Source organism: Myripristis murdjan, chromosome 1, assembly GCF_902150065.1.
Source record: "Myripristis murdjan chromosome 1, fMyrMur1.1, whole genome shotgun sequence".
Taxonomy (NCBI): Eukaryota; Metazoa; Chordata; class Actinopteri; order Holocentriformes; family Holocentridae; genus Myripristis; species Myripristis murdjan.
Window position 1 is genome coordinate 29516788 of NC_043980.1, and position 25417 is coordinate 29542204.

The 25417-nt window shown below is 42.3% G+C and overlaps 1 protein-coding gene across 1 annotated transcript; it reads right to left on the reverse strand.

The window, feature by feature from the left end:
* Positions 1-1217: 1217 nt before the first annotated feature.
* LOC115362344 (somatostatin-like receptor F_48D10.1) lies at positions 1218-7805 on the reverse strand. Its single transcript, XM_030056238.1, has 5 exons — positions 7224-7805; positions 6706-6846; positions 6274-6546; positions 3547-3693; positions 1218-1439 (listed from the first exon to the last, which is right to left on the reverse strand). The coding sequence occupies exons 1-5, from the start codon at positions 7803-7805 to the stop codon at positions 1218-1220; spliced, it is 1365 nt and encodes a 454-aa protein (XP_029912098.1).
* Positions 7806-25417: the final 17612 nt, after the last annotated feature.

Consider the following 25417-nt stretch of genomic DNA (forward strand, 5'->3'; position numbering starts at 1 on the left):
AATTTTTACAAGGTATGATATACAAGGTATCATATGAACTTAAAAGGCTACACCTGTAGCCTTTTAAGTTCCAAGAAGGATATTTTCACTTCTCACCAGGATCCAGATAATATCATTACTCTACAAGGGGAACTAAAACCCGCCCAGCCCTGCTTAAATGTGTCACTGTAGAAAATGCAGCCCTGAAACAGTTTTTTAAAACTGAATTTTGATCTTGGCGGATGATGAAGATAGTACTAAATCAATCCATATTGTTAATCCATGTTTTTAATTTGGTTCATCATCTCTGTAAGAGCAATTCAAACTGTACCAGCAGCAGGCAGCCACAGAAAGCTGGACTCACCAACAACAGATCTTTGACTTCTCTGTCCCATTGGCATCCTTAAGTATAGAGTTACATGTTTATGAGTCATAAAGTTAAAACTTTTACAGGTTCTTTTCATGTCATTTGAAGTCACAAATGTGCAAAGTGGCCTTGTTCTGTTTTAAATATGTAACTGATGGTACTTTTGGTTCTTTAAGACAACTTACAGGCAATGAGAGGGAGAAGAGTGAGAGCCCTCATTTAGGAGCCCTGGCAATTTTTACAGAGAGGCTTAAAAGGCACTTCTGGCAGATGGATGAATGAAGCGAATGGAGAGAAATAAAAATGGAGCTCGGTAATAGAATGGTAGACCGCGCGGATGCAAAGTGCGGAGTCTTTCTCTGGCTGCATCCGCAAGAGGCATAACTAACAACTGGATGAATCACACAAGTAGCCTTGCACATCAACAGACGAGTAATGAAAATGTATTGTGGGATTGCTTGAGAGATATGAAAAATAAATGCCCCAATGCATTATGCATGTGACTGTGTGTGTGTGTGTGTGTGTGTGTGTGTGTGTGTGTGTGTGTGTGTGTGTGTGTCTGTGTGTGTGTGTGTGTGTGTCTGTGTGTCTGTGTGTGTGTGCATGCATGTGTGTGTGTGTGTGTGTGTGTGTGTGTGTGTGTGTGCATGCATGTGCATGTGCACTGAGTCAGAAATGAAGTACTTTCTCCTTTCCCCGCATTAACTACTACAACCCCTCTTGATCCTCTTTTCTACTCCTCCACCCACGCACGCCTCATTTTCCCTACTCCCCTCTGTATGAGTTCTTGTACGCAGGGGAAGTAGCTGTTTTCCTCTATTTCTGGCCATGTTTTCTTCTTCCTAACATGCCAGAGGTCACAGCTCAAAGGTCACAGTTCCTGTGGAGCCATGGAAGAGGAGGACAATGGTGGAGTTGGGGTGATGGTGGTGGGTGCTTCAGCAGGGGTTGCCGTTACCATGGAGGTCATCATGGTAGCGGTGGGTCCTATTCGCAGACCAGGGGAGGGAGATCGACATGTTGAATGGGAGGATTGCAGGTCTGCTACTGCTGCTGCATGAGAGGTAGGTGAGTCTGGAAGGTGAGGAGACACCTTCAGTTGGGGAAGAGGAGGGTCATGGAGATGAGAGGAAGAGAGGAGGCAGAGGAAGGATGGAAGAAACAAAAAAGCAGCAGAGTGGTGACAGAGTAAAATGTAAAAGGAGGGGAAAATGAAGTAAAGAGCACGGGAAGGGAGAGGTGGAAAGAGAAAGACAACAAAGTTTAAAGAGTGGTCTACCTAGTCAGTGGCAGGCCTCAACTCAGCCTGTCAATCACCAGCAGGCTCAAAGTGAACACCCTGCAGGGAGAGGAGATGACAGCACCATGGGATACTGCAAGTAGAGTATGTTCAGAGATGGAGATAGTCCACCCACATGTATATCTGAGGCAATCTACAGGGGGGCAACATACAGAGCTAAAACTTGGCCAAACAGAGTTAAAATGTACAACAATCAATGGGAAAATGAGCTCTAAATTATACTATTTTTACTCTGCACTGGTGAAAATGACCAGACAACGGTTAAGAAGACACACATCTCTATGTGCTTTTATATATGAACTCTGAAACCCCTGTTATGTAACCAGTCAATACCACATAGCCGCCATGCTACTGGCAATCTTATGAAATTGCCACAATTTTACAACCATTAATTTTCATGTCAGATCATAATTATGTCCTCACTATTAAAATCGGGCCATGTCACAATGACGGCAATAGCAAAGTAACTCATAAAAATGTGGAATCAAATATAGTGATCATTTTATAGCATTTAGCCCCACTGACCATCATATATTCCACCCTGTTTAGCGAGTGCTCAGCACTGCCCCCGACTGCCAAAGAATGTTCTGCACTCTTTCTTCTGTCTCACAGCAGTCAATGGGTGTGTTTCATCTTTCTGTCTATACACTACGCTTTGATATGTTTGTGCGTGTCTGTATCTGCGTGTGTGTCAGTGCATGGGCAAAGCACATTTTATACTTTATACTCACACACTTAGTTGATCATTGGGGGACGTGAGTGCAAGATTTCAGCAACACACCCATCGATGTCAAAGTATCAAAGCTTCAGTGGAATGAAAGAATATATTGCGTCAATATTGTTTTTGACAGACACAAAACCCCTGTCTGGCTGCCATCTTGGAGCATAACTGAATGTACACACACATACTGACTGGAATAAAAAAGTGAATCCATGTGGTTTCCTCTGAGCTTGTCCAACTATGAGACACACAAGGAATTTCAGTTTGTGTGTGTTCTCGTTGCATCTCTGGTCATGTTTTTTTTTTTTTTTTTTTTTTGATTTATGCCGAGAGAATGAGACAATCCATACTTCAATAACAGAGTGAATCGTCGTAAATTGAGGGAATTTCTGTAGCTCCACTCTATCACATACTGTAAGATGTAACCTGCAGAGCAAGCCACAGTTTTCATAGCCTTGAATCAGTTGAAGGACCTTTGGGAGTGCCAGCACACCTCAGAGGTCCTGTGTGAGATACTTAATCAGACACAATCAAGTCAGATTGAGAATCAAAGCTATTTCCTGCCCCTAACTAGCCCTCTCTCTCTCGCTCTCTGACACACACACACACACACACACACACACACACACACACACACACACACACAGCGCGCGCCTTATGTCAGTGTATTTGCTCCAAAACATAGAAATCTATTTCTAAACATTGCCACAATCCCTTTTGAATTGGGACAGTCACACATATATTTACATGTACATCTTTCTAACTGTTCATACACACACACACACACACACACACAACTACAAGCTATAGATTAATTGACATTCAGGAGAGCAGCACGTCTTCTTAAGTGAGAAAACATCCACGCCTGAGGCAGCGGACTTATTGGGTATGCTGAAAACGGCAGTGTGTGTGTGTGTGTGTGTGTGTGTGTCCACTACATTCAACTGTGTACTGGTGGAGTGAATTTGTTTCAGCTGAGCCCTTCTGCACCGACCCACAGCATCAGCAGAGCACAAATGATGCATGCATTCATCTCATTTGACTCGATGCTGCAACAGACAGACATTACAACACATAATATTTATGAAGCGTTTCCCCTAAACACCGCAGTTTGCCTCTGTTCTGCCCAAAGGGCACTGCTGCCTCTACACACACACACACACACACACACACACATACCTGGCTGCTCTGTGGGTCATGGTAGTCACGGTTATGTGGGGAGAGCAGAGAGCAGTCATGTGCGGTGGTCTTCTCTGTCCGCGGGGCGCTGGGGTCTCCGTCCTCTACACCATTAGCCTTGCGCCGCAAACTCCTCACGCACAGCACCTGCATGTTCATGACCAAGAGGCAGGACAGGATTTATCGACAGATGCTTTACAGTGATAAAACAGAAATCAACAGGAAGCTATGACTGGGGTTGTGTTGGAGGCCACCTGTAAAAAGCCCCCAAATTACTAAATATATGAAAAACCTGGATATGTAAAAAACATCCAAATAAATTGATCAGTAAATAAATAAAAACTGTTTGGGGCATTTGTGATTCGCCCAGTTGCAAAAACAAATGGCCTGATATCATGAAATATTCTGTGTTTAGCCCATATCCAACTCCAAAGCACTAAAGGTGAGAAGTGGCAGAGGTGCCAGTTCAGTTAACTTTGATTGTTATTTATCGAGGTTAGCTTTGTTAGAAAACTAACTAGCCAGCAAACAACCAATGATAACCTTAATATGTGACCACTAGGCACGAGTATGTAAAAATCTGACAAGACCCTAGGACAAAATTGATCAAATGTATCAGGAGTTGTTGAAGTAAATAATTACACTGAGTAACATTACTGTAATTGGGTAGATTTTTGTGTACTTTGCTACTAATTTTCTTGTACAATGTACAGTACTTATTTTTTCTTAAGTATTGTGTTTTCATTACAGACTAGAATACAAAATGCGTATGCTTCATTACAGTTTTTTTCATTCGCTTTTTCCAGTATAATGAAACTGGGATCCACTTTGTCGTCATCTTCACCTCCAAACCACAGCACAAGTTTTCTTTTGCAAATGTGTTCATACCTTTTCATTGGATTCACACATTTTTCAGGCTCTTTTGCACAACACTTCTCACATGTGTCATTTACATGGCCCTGACTCCATTGACTTCACTGAGGTAGTCAAAAGCAAAACATCTGCTCACAGCTGATAGAAATGATCTGCATCACTGTGAAATCACTAGTGCACCTGCATCACTACCCGTTCCACAAATTACCATTCACCAATCAATCAGTATGCATCTACAAAAAAGGGGCCTATAAATTGTATTCTGTATTATTTTTTTCAACTCCTTTGAGTTTTTCTGTGTAATACTGTATGTGACTTACCGTATTTCAGTTTTTCCCATCAACACAGTATAATTTCACTTCAAAGTCTTTCTGAGTTTGGATGCAATTCTTTATTGTAAGTTCACATTTGAATGTGTAGCACACAGGAGAACCTTGTTCAAACTGATGTCTGTATTTTGTGTTATGTTGTCAGCTGTGTTACAGTACAGTAAAGCTGATAGAAGAAATCTACTCATTTGGGCAGAAGTTGAGTTGTTTGAGGGAAATATTGGATTTTGCTACTTGCTTTACAATATGTAACTATGTAAATTGTCAAAAATATGACTGCAATACACACAGGAAAAAAGTACGGTTGAACCTGCTCAGACTAAAAAAGGTGTGTTGCATTTTGGTGTTGAGTATGAAGTGAGTGAGTGGCTGGATTATGTCGCTTGACTGCGAGTTGTATTGGGCGGTGACAAAATGTGCTTTTGCTGCATGTTTGAAATGTTTTGTCATGGTAAGAGCCTTTTGCAAACAAAATGTGTTATTTTGGGAAGTGCACCTCTCATTAGGCCTATGGATTAACTGTTTTGATATCAGCATTTCTGAGTTGACAAAGGAGGTAAAGCGATTGAAAAAAACTGTAACACCAGGAAGACCAGGACAGACCTTAGTCAACTGGCAAATTGTGGAGCCATTAACAGTGAACTATCAGCACAGAGGGAAACATTAATCCGGCTATTGTAATTTTTAGAATAATCTGAGTCTGAACTCTCGGCACTCATGATCATGTCTACAGAGTGATCTTTTCTAAAAAAAAAAAAAAAAAGAAAAGAAAGAAAGAAAGAAAGAAAGAAAGAAAGAAAGAAAGAAAGAAAGAAAGAAAGAAAGAAAAGAAACGAAAAAAGAAAAAGAAGAAAGAAAAGAAAAAACTAACTCAGTTAACTCCGAGTAAATTTTAAACAAGGGAATGTTTAACTTCTAATTTAATACTTTTACATCTATTTAAGCAAATTTCAAGTAAACAGCAATACCTCTACTTGGTTATTCTAACCATCTTGCCACCACCGTGTGTCTGCACAGAAATGGAGCACTAATGCTCTGTATTGTTGAGACAGATGAGATGTGTGTTCAGAAATGTTATCACCAGCTCTCAGCCGTTGCTATCAGTACCCACAGATCTCTGATATGGCTGCCAGAAGGAGCCTTATGTCGCCTGAAAGCCCTGGACTCAAAGGTCCTGCTACTCACACTCTGTCCAAATTCTCATCAGGATAAACATCCCATTTAACTTCCAGGCACAGCCTTGTGGAATACTGGATTAACAATCTGGAAAATAAATTCTCTGAACATGTTCTCATATGAACTTGCAGACTTGCAGATGGAAAACAAGATATTCTGTTGTGAAGTTTATAACTCAGCATGCAGGTGTATACAACTCGTGTTTAGATGTCACACATAAACATGCATCATGTAAAAGGCAATGGTGGTAAAAGCAATGCCTGCATTCAAATCAATAATGAGAGTGTTTCGGTAGAGGGCGCCATGTGAACCTACAGATTGCGCCTACAGATTAGGCTGGCCTGCCTACCTTTCTGAAGCTCTGCTTGAAGTTGTCTGACAGAAAGCCGTAGAGCAGCGGGTTCGCGCAGGAGTTGGCGTAGGACAGGATGACCGAGAAGAAGTAGATCCCTGCGGTGACGCTGGACTCTGGAATGATGACCACCAGGTTGACCATGTTGATGATGAAGAAAGGCAGCCAGCAGAGCACGAACACCACCACGATCACCACCACCATCCGAGTCACCTTGCGCTCTGAACGCCGACGCTTTTTGAATCCCACCCGCACGCCCGAGGATTTCACCTACAGCGGGCCGGAGGAAGAAAAAAAAGACAGGACAGTGATGTTGAGGATGATGATGACGTTGATGATGGGTGATACCCGACGATAATGAAACTGACAGTATTATTAACTTATATAACTACTTGCACATTCATCACACACTCCCAAACACAAACACACCTTGACGACGATGAGGAGGTAGCAGAGGCAGATGATGAGCAGCGGTCCAAAGAAGCCGAGTGTGGCAGTGTAGAGGATGAAGGCTGTTGACCACACATCCTTGGGCTCTGGCCAGATCATGTTACATGAATTAAAGGTGTCCTGGGGAGAGATTAAATAAACTGAGACAAGTTTCTGTGTGTTCTTTTATGTACCTTTTATGTACCTTATTCAAATGAATTCCAACAAAATTGATAGTGACACACAGGGTTATATCTATAGCTCTTCCCTTCACAGCTCCCCCAGAAAACTTTTTAAGGAACAGGATGTGTTTGGGGGAAATGATGGGCGGGTAATTTGTCTTTTTAACGGATAGTATGTTTTATTTTATTTTAAATTATGAAAAACTGAACTTGGGAGACATGGAACTACAGGGGCCAATTTGCTGTGAAACTTCAGTGGTGTTCAGCCTGTTGTGAGGGTGAGCAGAGCTGAATAATTTCCATTTTGGGGTAAACAGTTAATTTGCTGCTTGATACCTGGACATCGGAGAAGATGACCACAGGCAGGACTACCACAAAGGACACAGCCCACACAGCTGCGCTGACCACCTTGGCCACACGGGGGTGTCGCCACTTGGTGCTGCGGATGGGGTGCACCACGGCCAGGTAGCGGTCGATGGACATCACTGTCAGGCAGAAAATGGACGTGAACTGGTTCATAGAGTCTGCAGTCATGACGACACGGCACAGGAAGGAACCGAAGGGCCAGTAGGAGAGCACATTCTGGGTGGTGAGAAAGGGGAGCCCAATGATGTAGAGCTCGTCGGCCACAGCCAGGTTTAGGATGTAGATGTTGGTCACGGTTTTCATTTTGGCATAGCGCAGCACCACGTAGATGGCCAAGGTGTTGCCGGTCAGCCCCACTATGAAAACTGTCAAGGAGATGACCGCGGTCATCAGAGTGCTGCTGCCCTGGAACGGGACGCTCTGAGTGGACATGTTGGAGGAGAAGTTGGACAAGACGGGACAGGGGGAGAAGAGGAAGGAGGGTGTGGCGGGAGGGGTGGAGTTTAGGTCTGCTGAGAGGGGAGCCCAGCCGGTCTGGTACTGGGGCTCCATGGTTGTTTTCAGAGGAGGATTGAGGAGGAAGGAGGGAGAATACCACAGAGCGCAAGTCTATATGTAGTTTAGTTTTCCGCTGTTTTCACTGCTGTAAGAGTCCTCACTTCTGCCCTGTTTTTTCTCTTCCATACCTCTATTGGAGCAGAAAAAGAAGGAGAGGAGAGGAGAGGAGAGGAGAGGAGAGGAGAGGAGAGGAGAGGAGAGGAGAGGAGAGGAGTCAGCATGTCACTGCAGGTCAAGATATCAGTTGTGAAAGAACAGAAAAGTGTCTCATGTGGTGAACTGGTTCATAGAGTCAGCGGTACTGGCTTAGTAATAAGTGGATACACAATAACACAGAGACACAGAGACACACTAGGAGAGCGTTTATCTTTTTGTTTACCAGCATGCCTAGGCTTGAGCGTGGAGTTCACCCAACGGTACGCAGAGAAAACACACGAACGCACGCAGTCACACAGACACACACACACACACACACACACACACACACACACACACACACACACACACACACACACACACACATTATTTGCATCTCTCTCTCTCTCTCTCTCTCTCTCTCTCTCTAGTTCTAGGAAATTCTCAAAATTAACATTTTTTAGAAAAGGCTTTTTTGTACATCCTCAGCTGTTCTTGCGCATCAGTCATCATGAGCCATCTCCGTGTTCAAAAGACATGCTGCAGCGTTCATTCTGATGTTGACAGCGCTGACTTAGGCTAAGAATGTGGCTTTCCCAGTATCGAGTACTATCCGTAATTACGCACGTAAAGCTGCTGATGTTGATGAGCAATGGAAGGTGATCGCTGTGCAGCACCATCGTCGTCTTCCTCAGCCTCTGTGCGTTTTTAACAGCACTTACTGCTTTAGGCTTGATGAGAACAGGGGTGGTCATCCAGTTTGTGCGTCAAGTCAGGCAGGAGTCCTGCCGGGAACAGTGCCACGGCTTTTACGCACGGCGGACCTGGAAACTGCTTTAATAATGTCCTCAGTTTCTTGGTAAATCGTAGGTAATGTATATGTTTGTGTGTGCTAGGACTATCTTTACAGCAACATGTAAGAGACACTTATCTCACTTAAAGGATACAGTGTGCAGCAGCTCGCATTCTTAGAGAAATTGTGTTGCTATTCCAAACAATGCACGCGGTCAGAAAAGATCATAATAAATAGACTTACTTTCGCGGGCTGTGACAGATTCGACTTGTCTGTGATCCAAAAGTAACTAAAATGCGCGCAGCCCCCAAAACAAACAGTTATCATCCTCAGGTCGTTCAGTTAATTTCCAATAATTCTCTGATGTTTAGGTGCTGCTGTAGCCACCAACTTTGATTCGCTGTCCATGGTGCTGAGCGGCGCGGTGGGGTCTCAACTTTCTGCCCGCAGCCTTTCTGTGTCTATGCTGATATGTTAAGAGAGAGGAGGGGAGGGGGTATCTCGTCGGGATTAGGCTCACACCTGACAAAGAATCCGACGTGTTCTTTCAGTCTTACCAGTCTGACCAAGGCTGGGGAAAAAAAAGGTTAATTATGTCGCCCACGTGTTTTTCCAGGCTGTCACGTGAAGTTTGGGACAAATTGTGTTCTATTTCTTTGTATCCCTTTGATGAGCTTCCTCTCCCCATAGCTCCCCACGCCTTCCTGAATGAAGTTCAGATGAAGTTATGGTGAAGTTGAAATACGCTACCGAATGAATAATCATTGTTTTTAAATCAAAACAGTAGCTACACTTGTAGGTTACCCGCATTTGCACGTGTCTTTAATGTGAAATGACCCACAGCCCTTTTCTGTTGGGAGTTTTTTTTTTTTTTTTTTTTTTTTAAACACCCACTCTGCTGCGATATGACAGTTTGTCATATCAGACTTTAATTGTTAAATCACACAGGTACGGTGGTAAGAGACTATAGAGCAGGAGCAGCTGTCCGAGCTAATCACAAGAACAAGGAGTTACTCAAGGATTATTTAGGTCTGGTTTGCTTGAATAATTGGGAAAAACGACTGTATGCAATAAATTATCCTCAGTCCTGAACATCTCTTGAATTTATTGTGTGTAGCAAAAGGGCACGAGATCCATTATGATTGAATTTGTTCAAATGATTTTACACAGCTGCTTATGGAGCACTTCAGTTATTCTGACCCATTTCTTTTGTGGATGGAAACTGATTAACTTTTTGTAGTTACACACAATTTATACTCCAGCGCTTTGAGTTACTGTCGGATTACCTGCAAAATGCACAGAATGTGCATTTGTTTTAAGCTACATGGAGTGTTATCATTAGCTGCTCCCTCAGAATGTTTTTTCATTGGTCTTTATAGTTTGTATCACGATGGATGTTTTATTTCTTTTTTTTTTTTTTTAACAAGGTCACTGAGGGGCCCATCTGAGCCCCTTTTTAATATCTGAAGTTTCTCAGATCTAAAATAAAACTCACCCTGGCGCAGCAGATATATTGTCACTGATGAATCTTATTGTGTCATGGCCATACCATGACTTAAAAAAAATTGAATAAATATTATGACTTTAAAGTGCACTTTGTCGCCTCGTTTTGAGAGGGATAATTGTTTATATTTGCAGAGCCTGTTACTATAATGTAATTCTTTAAATGAGTCTCATCTCTTAGTCATCTTAGTCTCATAAAATGATTTTGTCATAAATTCAAAGACAAAAAATATTTTGAAGGACTGTAAACCAAACAGAAGCCTAGAAGTCTAGTAAATATATTTGTAAACAAAGCCTATCACCCTGCAATTGTAAACAACTTTAAAATGGTAACTTTTCAGCGTCACAGGGACCCATTTTTTCCCTGAGCATAGTTTATTGTAGGCTAATGAAAATGTTCATATATGAATGAATTTTTCCACAACTCTGATTTCAAAACGTGTCCCAAAAACTACTATCTATATTCTTGTTTCATCTGCAATGTGGACATCCTGGTGCAAATATGTTCTCCCTCAAAAATTCTGTGTGTATAACCCTGTCAAGCTGTCCTGTAGCCCCCACCATACTCACTCACAGACACAAACACACACACACACACACACACACACACACACACACACACACACACACACACACACACACACACAAGCACAGAGTATGTTAATCAGGACTTTTCACAAACCAAATCTTAGGACAAACTGTGATGATTTCATGACTGCTGTAACAATAAATAAATAAGTAAATAAGTAAATAAATAAATAAGAATATAAAATAAAGTAAAAACAACACATTCACCACCATTCAAGCAATTTGAGGCAGACTTTCCCTGTCAGATGTTAACACTTTATTGATTTGTTTTCCCTTTGAACATACATGAAGGCACGTGCACACACAATACATGGCCAAGTACAAAGCAAGGTACAAGGTAAAATTATTATTCTTCAAGGAGACTTTCATGGATGAAATAAAAACAAATCTATCAACCAATCAATCTCGTGCCATCTACCTGAAGGCAAAATATCAGATTTGATAGCAGCAGACTCCAATATTTAACCGACTGATGGATTACTACTACCTGATTGCCACAGGTGTATAAAATCAAGCACCCAGCCATGCAGTCTGCTCATTCTGGCTTGTTCTAAGGAGTTCTCTGAATTCAAGCATGGTACTGTAAAAGTAATGTAATAGGATAGCATGAAAGCCTGACATCACCCAGCACAATGCCAAGATGTCAGATGAAGCGGTGTAAAGCACGCCGCCACTGGACTCTAGAGCAGTGGAGACATGTTCTGTGGAGTGAAGAATCACGCTTCTCTATCTGGCGGTCTGATGGACAGGTTGGGGTTTGGCGAATGCCAGGAGAACGTTCCCTGCCTGACTGCACTGTGCCGACTGCAAAGTTTGGTGGAGGAGGGATAATGCTGTGGGCTTGTTTTTCTGGGGCTGACCCAGGCCTCTTAGTTCCAGTGAAGGGAAATCTTAATGCTTCAGCTTACCAAAACATTCTGGACAATTCTCTGCCTCCAACGTTGTGGGGACAGTTTGGGGAAGGCCCTTTTCTGTTCCAGCATGACTGTGTCCCAGTGCACAAAGCAAGCTCCATAAAAGCATGGTTTGGTGAGTTTGGTGTGGAAGAACTTGACTGGCCCACACAGAGCCCTGACCTCAACCACATCCAACACCTTTGGGATGAACTAGAACAGAGATTGTGAGCCAGGCCCTCTCGTCCAACATCAGTGTCTGACAAATGCTCTTCTGGATGAATGGGCAAAAAATCTCACAGACACTCCAAAATCTTGTAGAAAGCCTTCCCAGAAGAGTGGAAGCTTTTATAGCTGCAAAGGGGGACCAACTCCATATTAATGCGTATCAATTTAGAATTTTTGTCCATATAGTGTTGGACTACTTTTAGCTTTGATTACAGATTAGTCATCTGCCGTGGCATCGTTGCAATAATCTTATTAAGATTATGCAGTGTCAAAACATTTATTTCCGTCCAGAGTTGCATTAAATTTTGCCAAGATCTTATACTGATGATGGTAGAGTTGGACCCCCGCGTAAAGTCTTCTCCAGCACATTTGAAAGATTCTCTGTGGGGTTGAGATCAGGACTCAGTGGTGGCCAGTCCATGTGTGAAAATGATGTCTCATGCTCCCTGAACCAATCTTGAGACTGATATACAGTGTATATACATACATACTGTAGTGACAACATGAAAATATGAAAACATGAGAGGATAGCACAAGCATAAGTAGGGATCAACTTGAAGTCTTCCTCCTCGAAAAGACTCATTTACTCATTCAAAATGGGCTACATTTCAGGATAGAGGGGACACTGACTAATAGTAATAACAGATTGACTATAGAGCCCTGGTGTATCAAGGCTTTTGCAAGCGAATGTTGAAGTGAGTGAGGAAAATTACCCTCTTCAGCTATCTTCACCACTGAAATAAAACAAGATAGATTGCTTTGAAATGCCTCAGCGTTCAGGATAATCTAATAGATCTTATAGAGACATTGTATAGCATGGGAACAGGACAGCGCTACAAGTTGTGTGTATGTGTGTGTGTGTGCATGCGCGCGCGTGTGCACATGTCCGTGTATGTCCGTGCATGCGTGTCTGTGTATATGTGTGCATGTAAGCATGTGTGTGTGAGTGTGTGTAGATTCACAAATATGTACATGCATTTCTGAGTCTAATCTCATATTTTGTGAAGGGCACAATGTTTTCAAATGACAGAAAAGGACACAAAAATAATAGAACAAAATACTCTCTCCCAATGAAAGGATTATACAAAGGAAGCACAACAAGAAATACACTATATTACCAAAAGTATTCGCTCACCCATTCAAATGATCAGAATCAGGTGTCCTAATCACTTGGCCTGGCCACAGGTGTATAAAATCAAGCACTCAGGCATGCAGACTGTGAAACAAGACATTTGTGAAAGAATGGGCCGCTCTCAGGAGCTCAGTGAATTCCAGCGTGGAACTGTCATAGGATGCCACCTGTGCAACAAATCCAGTCGTGAAATTTCCTCGCTCCTAAATATTCCACAGTCAACTGTCAGCTCTATTATAACAAAATGGAAGCGTTTGGGAACAACAGCAACTTAGCCACGAAGTGGTAGGCCACGTAAAGTGACAGAGAGGGGTCAGCGGATGCTGAAGCGCATAGTGCAAAGAGGTCGCCGACTTTCTGCACAGTCAATTGCTACAGAGCTACAAACTTCATGTGACCTTCAGATTAGCCCAAGTACAGTACGCAGAGAGCTTCATGGAATGGGTTTCCATGGCCGAGCAGCTGCAGCCAAGCCACACATCACCAAGTGCAATGCAAAGCGTCGGATGCAATGGTGTAAAGCACGCCGCCACTGGCCTCTAGAGCAGTGGAGACGCGTTCTCTGGAGTGATGAATCACGCTTTTCCATCTGGCAATCTGATGGACGAGTCTGGGTTTGGAGGTTGCCAGGAGAACGGTACATTTCAGACTGCATTGTGCCGACTGTGAAATTTGGTGGAGGAGGAATTATGGTGTGGGGTTGTTTTTCAGGAGCTGGGCTTGGCCCCTTAGTTCCAGTGAAAGGAACTTTGAATGCTTCAGGATACCAAAACATTTTGGACAATTCCATGCTCCCAACCTTGTGGGAACAGTTTGGAGCGGGCCCCTTCCTCTTCCAACATGACTGTGCACCAGTGCACAAAGCAAGGTCCATAAAGACATGGATGACAGAGTCTGGTGTGGATGAACTTGACTGGCCTGCACAGAGTCCTGACCTGAACCCGATAGAACACCTTTGGGATGAATTAGAGCGGAGACTGAGAGCCAGGCCTTCTCGACCAACATCAGTGTGTGACCTCACCAATGCGCTTTTGGAAGAATGGTCAAAAATTCCTATAAACACTCTCCTCAACCTTGTGGACAGTCTTCCCAGAAGAGTTGAAGCTGTAATAGCTGCAAAAGGTGGACCGACATCATATTGAACTCTATGGGTTAGGAATGGGATGGCACTTCAGTTCATAGTATGAGTAAAGGCAGGTGAGCGAATACTTTTGGTAATATAGTGTAGATTGTCAGACATGGAAATTTTGCAGTGGTGAGTCTGGGTTCAATTCCAAACTCATGTCAGTTATAAGATTTCACGGTGGATAATGTTTGAACATTTAGCTGAAGTTTGCTTATAACATGACTAAAATTGTTCTCTAGCCTAAATCAAACTGTTTTGGTCACACCAAAGTTTTAGTTGTATAAACATAACCCTAAAATTAATCAAAGGTGATGAAATTACATTTTTATTTGATGAACAGCAATTATATTGCTCCAGTACTTCATATATTACTTCAAATACTTCCACCTCTGCCTCAACTACTTAAACTACTACTTCAACTACTTCAACTATACTGCTTCAACAACCACTTCAAGTACTTGAACTACTACCAGATACTTCCACTACTTCTTCAGTGACTTCAAGTTTTGCTTCAGATACTGTTTCAACAACTTCAACTACTGATTCAACTACTTCAACTACTGCTTCAACAACTGTTTAAATTACTTTACTACTACAGGTCTCCAAAGTGTATGCTTTTAGTAAGTGTGTTGTCAGTGTTAGCTATGAATCATTTCTATTTCACTTCCAACAAACAGAATATTTTCCTCCTTGCCAGACTGATGAGTCACAACAACATCATTAAGGTTATCCGACAAAGAGAATGCTCACCTGGTCCTGCTAGAATGTATCACTATAGCAAATGTCACATCTAAAACTCAATTTTATTGCAGTCATTGACTTTTAGAAATTTGCACATCGTGTCGGATGATGAAGATGGAAGACCTGCTCAACAATAATACTACATGAGATTATTAATTAATTTTCAGTTGTCTAAAAACTGTGTTAACTCACTGGAGCAGCCGTTGCCAAGGGTGTGTTGGGTAGGCTTACTGGATAAACATAAACAGATGATGTTCTGTTCACTTTCATTAGGCAGGTCCGGTACTGGTCTCTCGGTGAAGGTTTTCTTGTCGCACCTGTATTTTTTCTTCTTTGTCCACAGGGTACGCTGACTTCTAAAAAAAACATCTGTTCTGTTGGTTATGAAGCTGGTGGTGTCAGAATTGAGTGAGGTCTGTGTTGTCATGGCAACACTGATTATGTAAAACAATATTTATTCACACAAACCGACCCAAGCCATTTACTGTCACAATTGAATTTCCTACCCCAGGTCTGTGACCGTAAAGGGGGTTTAAATTTGTGAAGTCTCTAGCGTGCATACAGCTAAGTTGGTCATATAGTTAAGCCAGTGAGACAGCTATCTATCCATCCATCCATCTATCTATATATCTGTCTGTCTGTCTGTCTGTCTGTCTGTCCTCCCCTGTCTGTGTGTTTGTCTGGAGCTGGGTGGAGTCATGGAGTTGTCACACGAACCATCTACACCTGCGGTTCATCACTCACCTGCTGCTGATCATGCAATCCAGTCACCTCCACTGCTACAAGATAAAAGGACCAGCTCATCCCTCCACTCTCTGCCAGACTGTCTGTTATCCTACAGTGGTACTCTATCAGGCTCTTTATTCTTATCCCCTAGTTGTGTTGGTTTGATACTGTATTCTCCGGCTGCAGATTCTTGGACTCCTGTTCATCTCACCTCCAGCCTTATCTGTCTGCCCTCGGCTCCGACCTGCTTCACCTGTTCCTGGTTCAGCGAGTTGTCCTGAAGACCTGCTAAACCCCAGAACCTCCTCTGCCTGCCTACAACCCTCGGCCTTGTTCGAGTGGACCTGAACTCTGTCCTGAAAGTCTGCCACCTTGCAAGGAAGCTCTGTAACACATAACCCCCGTATAACCCAGCTTAGCGCCTGATACTCTCCACAAACTCTAAGTCAATTTATTTGTTTAATATTTTCTTGCTTCAGCTTATCTGTTTCTGCATCTGTCTGCTTTGAGATCCAACTAAAACTACCAGTTCTTTAAAAGGAGAGATTGATAAGACAGATCTGTTAGTCTCTCCTACGCTAACTGAGCTTTTTAAACTATTAAAAAAAAAAAAGTTTGTGCTCACTGGGCTGCTGACCACATTTGGGCACATTTCACTTTGAAATTCTTGGTGCATTTCCACAGACTGCTGCTGGCAGGAATGTCACTGAATGTCATTACAAGGCTAATACCATGACATTCCTGCAAGCAGAAACCAGGCTAGTATCAGGGCACTGTATCAACACATTGTACTCTTCCCTGGCTGTAAAGAATTATGAATAAAACATTGTAGAAAAACATACAAACACCACAGGCACAGTGTGACGCTATTGCAGTGGGAAAAATAACTAACAAGCAGAGGAAAAAGGATATTTGTGATTATCCAAAAGTTACACAAGACCGTATACATAAGTTTTTATTAATTCACATCTTTGTGGTACTGTCAAAGGGTAATGCTTGGAAAGTTTACAAATGTAAACTTGCCATTTTGCCAACGTAATTTAAATGTTGCTATCTGCATGTATAGACTCTTTTTTTGAACAGAACTCTTAATCATTCAGTTTCTCTTACTGTATAGTAATAGTGTGCTCACTGATAGGAGCCAATACATTGGCCTTTTTCATACGTTAGTTTACATATTTGTGGATCACTTATTATGACAGCCATTGGTTTTCTACACTGTATGTATAATTTTTAACTGGCCAGCATTCACTATTATGGGAATTTTATGTCCACTTCACAAGCATTCCAGTGTCATAATATGTAAATGTCACTGAATGAGGATGAAAAAGCAAATGAACCAGTGAAGATACAATAGTGACAGAGAAACTGATTATTTCCGCGCATGAACAGCAGCTCAGATCTGTGTGTGTACCATGCTGATTTCCTCTTGCACTGTACAGGGCATACACACTAAAGTCTTCAGGATCAGTATCTTGTGATCCAATAAATAAACAAGCTCTAGCGGATGGTACATCATATCAAGCAGGTAAAGATGTCTGGCTTTTCTGGATCTGAAAAAAAAAAAAAAAAGAAAACAGGAAAAGACTCACCCACTTTATAATATTCTGCTTCTACAGCTAACAAAGTCGTCATCATTCCCTTAGCTTTTGTTTGCACTTAATCCTCTGGTGCCTGCCACTTCCCTCAGAGATCTCCTCTGAGCTACCAACAGTTCATCCGTTCATCCTCAACCTGTGTAGCACCGATAAGATGCACAGCTCTGTTATCTTCAGTTTGAACTTGTGATCTCTATTCTTTAAGTCTCTATCTGTTAAAGAACATGCCATATTAAATAACAGATTCAACACCTGTCGCTGTTGGATGAAAACCTTGTATCACCAGTTTTGGTGATTGTCATTTTTTATTTTTATTTGATTATTTACATGCTCTACTATAGATTAAGAAAGTTATACAACCCTTCAAGTTATGAAACCTTTTCAAAACTAATTATATAAACTGAAAAATGTACAGTCGTCAACCTAGCAACAAGACTGTTTTCCTTAGTTTCTGAAAAGTTAATATTATGGAGATACAAGGTTTTAGTTTGACAGCAGCAATTCATGAATTGAAAGAATATATATTTGTTTTTCACATACAAGACATGAGGTATTTATGCAAAAAGGAAAACATTTCTGTACAAACATATATCCATTTTTCAAATCATTTCACATTTATCAAAATAAAAGACACAAACTGAAAAATATTTATTTGTGAATAAGAAAATACATTTGTGATGTCTCTATTATTTGTGGTTTAGGCCAATGATACATGCATTTGTCAATATTAATGGGTCTTATTTTTCCTCCATATAATACTTCCACTTGAATTTAAAATACATTACATGACAAACCCACTGGGGCCAGCAGAGCTGAAGAGATTTCAAACAACTGTTTGCTCCTGCTCTACTGTTAATATCTGACTGACTGCATGCCTGTGTTATATGTTACATGTCTCACTTATTAAATGCATTACTGAATGTCAGTCATCGCCTAATAATAGTTTTTGCCACTGTTGAATGCCTTCTCTGTCTTTTTCTGAAGCATACTATGCACACGCTATCTCTTACTCTCACACACACAAATGGGCCAGTAATGAAGAGTGGTGCAGGTGTTTCTTGGCCTCTTTTATTCGCTTATTTTTCTTTCTTTCTCTGGCACATGGATGCAGGGACAGCTGGAAATTGGAAGGTAATCAGCCCTACATGCACACACACACAACACGCACACACACACGCGCACGCGCACGCTAATAAGTGAAATGAGAAATTATCTGAGTGAGAGGTAGGTGCAGAGGGCAGAGCCTGTTCCTGTCTCCTCAGCAACCCCTGGAGTGAAGCTACCACACAGCTCAAGGCTCCATCTTACTGGCTTGTCAAAGGGCATTACTGTCCTGAGGGCAGTGATATATCTGCACTGTGTGTGTGCGTGTACGTGTGCGCGTGTGTGTATTAGAGCCACCCTATTAGAGCTGCTGAGTGTCCAGCAGTATACAAACTTGGATTTGGCAGCATGTCTGTCATGTATGCCTGTAACATTTCCTCTCCCATACAAGAACTCACTGCCGAAGCTGTTGCTGTCTGTGGGAAGAACAACTGAACAACAAGCATCTTCAGTCAACTTGTCTGGTGACAGAGGAGCTACAAATAACACTCATTGCTCTGCAAACAGAGAAGTAGGTATTGGCATTGTTTATAATGGCTGACTCGCCACTGTATCATTCCACTCCCCCTCTCTGTCTCTCTGTCTCTCTGTCTCTGTCTCTCTCTCATTCTCTCTCTCTCTGCCTCTCTCTCTCTCTCTGTCTGTCTCTCTCTCGAAAAACCTTATTAACCTTGTGTATCTTTCACCAAACTCAGCCTTGATCACAGAAATCTTAAGTCATCAAGGATATATTGAAACTCAGTGGACATTTTAACGTTAAGGCACAAGAACAAGCCATTCTCAGAGAAATCTCACACACAGTAAAAAGTCAGTGTGAACTGTGACTGAGAAAACATTTTTAGTTCATCAGGAGCAAAGAATGCAGCCAATCAGTGTTGTACTTTGGTAGTGTAGTCAAAAAGGATTCAAGGGGAGGGCAGAGGTCTAACTAAGGACAAAATGAAGGAGAGGCGATGTTGTCAGCAAAATAGCCGCTGCCCATAATACCTCAGTTATGAAATTGATAGCTATTCTTTCTGTTGGTATGATTCTCCTATAAATTCGCTAAAAGGTGATGTTATGTATTGTACATTTGTGCTGTTGTTAGGGAAAAACAAAGACATCCTTTTCACACATGACACAGACACTTTTGCATTAAAATGTTTACTAGTATGACTGTTTAAAAACCATAGTGTCATGCTACAATGTTGCTGGGCTCTTTCATATTTCTAATAGACTATGCTCAAAGAAATATGCTTCATCTACTTTCATGTACGTCCACTCCAATTCATTTTCAGTGGAAAGGGTTGCATTATTTTTTTTCCTTCATTTGATCCATTGTGAGCCTGGGGAGACTTGGAGACTACAGAGAGCACTAATCGCCGCTGTTTGGCCTTGGCTGGTCCACTGGATAATACCTGAGCCTGACAAAGCTCAATTGGTTAGAAATATTTTCTATTCCAACCCCTGAACACCTTCACGGTTGTGATATTGAAGAGTGCTGACTTAAATCACAGCTGATGTCCCTTGTCTAGTTTTAATGCTGAAATGGACACTGACAACAACTAACCACAAGGCGAACATTTCCAATTAATAATGAAAATATTTCTCCCCACACCTGAATATATATGCACATATGAAATGAGTCTGAGGCCTTCACTGTGCACCAGAATACATTTGTAGTTGTGTGGACCGTTGTTCTTGCTTTGACACCTCACACCTTAGGAGAATATTGACATGCATGTAGCATCATCAATGAGTTTTACATGTGTTTTCAGCTCGCAGGTTAAAAGATTGCTCTGCATTTGTGATGTTTTATAAAACACAGAGTAAAGTAGACTGGTGGTCAGTGGTGGAGCCGCTAGAGTTTACTTTGGGGTGGCATAGAAATTGGTGTCTTGACCAGTGTTTTTTTCTGCAACGTAAGCTGTATAGTCACTGTTTCAGATCATTCTTCCTTTAATTAACTTACTCAGGCTGCTATTTGAGCAACAAGCTTACAAGTGCACCATTAGGAATCCTAATGTGTCAAATTATTTTTATATGACCTAAAACAGATAAAACAATATCAGACAGACTTTAATTTAGCGCACTTTTCAATTGGCAATAATGATGAGATTTAAACTCACTGTATGAGTTGTTAGATACTGTATGGCACTGCCTGTACTATCACCAACAGTAAATTACTTTTTACAGGTCAACACATCATTAATATAACCCTCTGAAGGAGACAACTCTTCAGACTGAATACTCACAGTCTTACACAGCATATTACCGAGGACAGGGTAGAATAAAGAGGCACGAAAAGTGTCTTTGCATGCTTAGAAAATAGGCCACTTAAATGTTGTCTTAATTTGGAGCAAAAAATACTCCCGTTCTCAACATGCTAGAATGACATGCTTGGCACCTACTGTAAAATACTGGACATTTATGGCTGTATTGATTTCCAGGAACTTTGATGAACACTATGGTTGTGCAGTCAGGCATAATGAGACACCAGGAAAATCCAGTCCAACTGTGATTCATTGCGATTCTTGGTTTTTAGGTTTAGGTCGGCTTGTCCTTCAGGGCTGCCCAAAGAGTGTAGCATGTTGACTGGTACTCTAACTCTGCTGGCAAAGTCACTGAGGCCTTTTGAGTCACCAGCTCAAATGGATAGGAGTGCTAGGATGGTGCTTATTTCACTAAGAAAGGGTTGGCCATAATGCTGTTGAAGGACAGCCAGTGCATGAGTGTAAAGATACAGGCTGTTAAGAGGAGAGAGAGCAAGGAAGTGAGCAGAATTGAGCTTCAGGTGCTCCAGTGGCAGTTTGAGTTGGGTGAGGAGGAGGAACTGCTTCAGTGGCTTGAGAATAAAGGAAAGAGGTGACACTAACAGTAGCTGGTCTGGTTTGGACTGGAGGATGTGGGGCCCGGGCCCTCAGGTAAGGAAGCTGTGGGTTGGAGGGCTCCATAACCACAGGGGGCTGTGCTGCAGGTTGTGCCATAGCAGGGGGTACAACATAGGAGAGTAAAGAGGCAGCAGGTGGGGGAGGGTTCGGTGCTGAAGCTGGAAAGGAGGTAGAAATAAGGCCCGTTTCTACCAAGAAGTTCCTGGTAGTATTTGGGGGGTAGGAGCTACTACAGGAAGATCCTCTCGCTCGGCCCTCTCAACTGCCATGTCTCCACTGAGAGGGTGAAGTAGGAGGAAGGTTCCTGTAAAGTTACTGGGCTCTGGATGTGATGTAATCGCTGCATGACCGCATCAAAATGCGTGTTGTTAGCGGTAGCTAACATTCGCTAAAGGTAACGTTAGCGTTCCTAAAAATGCCAGCTAAAAAGCGTGTTGTTAGCGTTAGCTAACATTCGCTAAAGTTCGCTAAAGGTAACGTTAGCGTTCCTAAAAATGCCAGCTAAAAAGCGTGTTGTTAGCGTTAGCTAACATTCGCTAAAGTTCGCTAAAGGTAACGTTAGCGTTCCTAAAAATGCCGGCTAAAAAGCGTGTTGTTAGCGTTAGCTACGTTAGCTAACACATTAGCATTAGCTTGGTAGTGTTGGCCGTGTTGCTAGGGACGCCAACGTTGGCTAATGTTAGCTAAAGCTAACGCTAGCATCCCTAAAAATGCCGGCTATTTTGTCGCTTTCTGTTGACACCACATCACGCCATGAGTATATCCAATCAGCACCAGGTTTTTTTTTCTTGGAGTTTTTCAGGGCTGCTCAGAGTCCCTACCGCGAGGCAGGGACTTTTTTAGCCCCTGTAAAAGTTCAGGAACTCTCTCCTTTGGGGTGGTTCCAGTGGTGGAGACACGCAACAACAGACCCAGCCCTGTAAAATTACCCCAAAGTTCCTCCTCCGCAGGCTACATCATCCCAATTCACTAAACTTTTAGTTCCGGTAAACCTGATATCGGCACCTACGTAGGGACCGTAGGCTGCGACCTAGTAGTCATCTACCCCTTCGATTGAGACAGACCCAGAGAGATGGTTGTTCAAAAGGCTGGATGACAGAATGGGACCCAGATGGTTGAGGTGGACATTCTGCTGGTATAGGCAACATGGATTTAGGTGGTCCTCCTCATTTCAGCCCCTCGTCAGTGCTTGCTCTTCACAACACCTACAGATTCCTCAAGGTCTCTAGTTTCACATGACACCACCGGCTTCATGCTATGTATTGAACTGATGGCGCTACAGCCTGTGAAATATCTGCTAGTGAACTTGGCCATGAGCGGGCTCGGTGTATTCCACAGTGCTCTAAAATACACTGTAGAGTCAAATGTCTTTCTGATTTTATAAACGTGCCTGTAATTATGTGATTTTCAACAGTGACTTTTTTTTCTCCATCAGAAATAGTCTGCTGCATACCATAGCGTTATCTTAGGCTGCACAGTGCTGAACTGGTGGGGAATGCTCAACTACAACAGGATCTGTGTGTCGCTAAAGCATCTGGCAGTGGTGCTGTGCTGTGGCAGTGCAGAAATGGTTCCACACCGGGTAAAAAAAATCAGTGACGTGGTGTGTGGGCTAGCCAGTGCGGTGGCCATAGCCCCAGCCATCCTTTAGCTCTGCAATTGCCGGTAGTCTGAGCTGTGTTTTTCAGTAAAATAGGTTGAGAAAGTTCCAAACGACTGTCGTTCAGGTAGTCAATTAAATTCATTTTTGTTTTTTAACATAATGAAAATGCAGATATATGTAAATACCATCTGCTATGTATATATTCACAAGATAATATAGCATGGGTAGCCAACTAATTTCTAGATTGTGTCCTCAACCAGAAGGAAAAAGGCGGCTAATTGTTAGTAGTGTTGCTGAGAAAAATAAATTCTATACCTGAATTCCCACTGAGCTGAATATTTCTCTTTCTCATTTTCACATTTCACTGCATTGCTTTCTATTTCTGTATGAGCTGCTCTCTTCCTTTCATGATCACCCTGATTTCACACCCTCCTTTGCTTTTGCTTATCTTGCACTGTGGCTTGTTCCTTTCAGTTTTAATGTCTCCTTCTCACACATGCCCACTTTTGTTCTCCCATCTCTATCAACTTTCTCCAACCTCTCTCTCTTCCATTTTTTTTTTTTTTTTTTGTCAACAATGAATCCCTCTCTCTGCTACACGCTCCCATCTCCTTCATCCTTCATCTCCACTCCCTTCCCAGACCCTCACTCTCTCTCTCTCTGCATTCTCTCCTTGTCCCTCCTTCACCTCTCCCCCACTCTTCCTGCAGCCCTACAATAACACAGACAGAGGCCTCAGTAAGTGCTGTTTTCCTGGCTAGGCTGGAGGACCCTCCCCATAACCAAACAGGAGCCAAGCTCACTTTACCTTCAGCCTGCCCAGACTGGACCCGACCAGGCCAGGCACATGAGGGGAAAAAACACTATTTCACATATGACATTACAAACCTGCTCTTCACCAAGCCAGTTCCACTACTGCAACTTGGACTGTGGAATATAGACAAGTCTGTCACCTTACTGCTCCAGCAGAGTTATCACCTCAAAGCCCACGGGACACAGGTTTATCTGTAGTGTGTGTGTGGATTAATGCAGAGAGTGGCCTGTGTGGTGTGGGTCAAAATGAGTCATGTGGGTGTAGGCCCCAAAAAAGCAAATCCTCAAATCCCATGACCCCTACCCTTACAGGTTGGTGGATTGAAGTTAACCTAGACTAACTAAGCCGAAACTCGAATCCAATGCTTCTAACTCACAAAAATGTCATCAAATTTATTAATACCAAGGTAAGACTGACTGGCACCAAGCACCAAGGTAAAAAAAAATACTGGGCAATAGATATCATTTGCAGTTGTCTCATTCCAAAACATTACACTTTCCTCCAGAATGGACAGTGTTTTGCAATAAAGCAAAATGAAGGTTTGGATGTTAAAACTCTTACACAAATATGTGGTATGTGATTTTCTTTGTCTTGTCCACCTTTTCTTTTTATATATATGCTTATCTATACTCCGTTTTTTGTTTTAAATTTATCTAATCTACTTTAAAAACTTTATGTCCTTTTTATTATGCTTGTCATATATTGGTTTTGTGAGCATGGCCTTTTAAGTACAACAATTTGAAATACTTGAATTACTACCTGTGTTGCCTCTCAAAGATGCACATTGGATTGAAACATTGCCCAAGTAAAGATGACAGGGTGAAAAAGTTAGTATGTGACTCTTCTCTTTTCTTTGTACAGAGCACCGGTTGCCTGCAGGGAGAGAGGGTGGGCCACGGCCAAGACAAGCACAGGGAACACACTGAACACGCGCCCTGCACTGCTTCAGGGAATAGCCGAGACAGAGAGTGTGAATTTAAGCCTATTCTATTTTATTGTGCAATTAAAAGGCTGTGGTTGGTATGCACTGATTTTCAATGGACACATACCAACACTTTTCACTGCTACCCACCAAACCTATATAAGATGTTAACCGACACACATCTGCACAAACACACACACACACACACACACACACACACACACACACACACACACACACACACACACACACACACACACACACACACACACACACACCACCTGAACACTCTTACACTGCTCAGTTTGAGCTGTTGCTGTTATCATTTACTTAAAAACTGTTCATTCATGTTTGGAATGTGGATAAGAAAAAACCAGTGGATATGCATTGTTTCCATGCAGCATAAAATAATCATTAAATAGAATAGAAAAAAATAGAAAATAACAGGATTTAATACATACTTTGCCATGCATAACAACGAAGTACAGGATAGAATAGAATAGAATAGAATAGAATAGAATAGAATAGAATAGAATACCAAGCAAGAGAAGAAGAGAAGAGAAGAGAAGAGAAGAGAAGAGAAGAGAAGAGAAGAGAAGAGAAGAGAAGAGAAGAGAAGAGAAGAGAAGAGAAGAATAATGGAGCGCCGCGTGCTGTCAGACAGGGGGCACAATAGGAAATGAAACTGAAGTCTCGAGACCCAGCGGCCGCTCGAGGAACTACACCGAGCGGAGGGAGGCGGCGGGGGGAGAGAGGAAGTTCTCCAAAAGTTTTTTCCCCCTGAAAGGGTTCTTGGAGAGAGCTCCGTTAGCTTTCAGAGAAAGGGGATC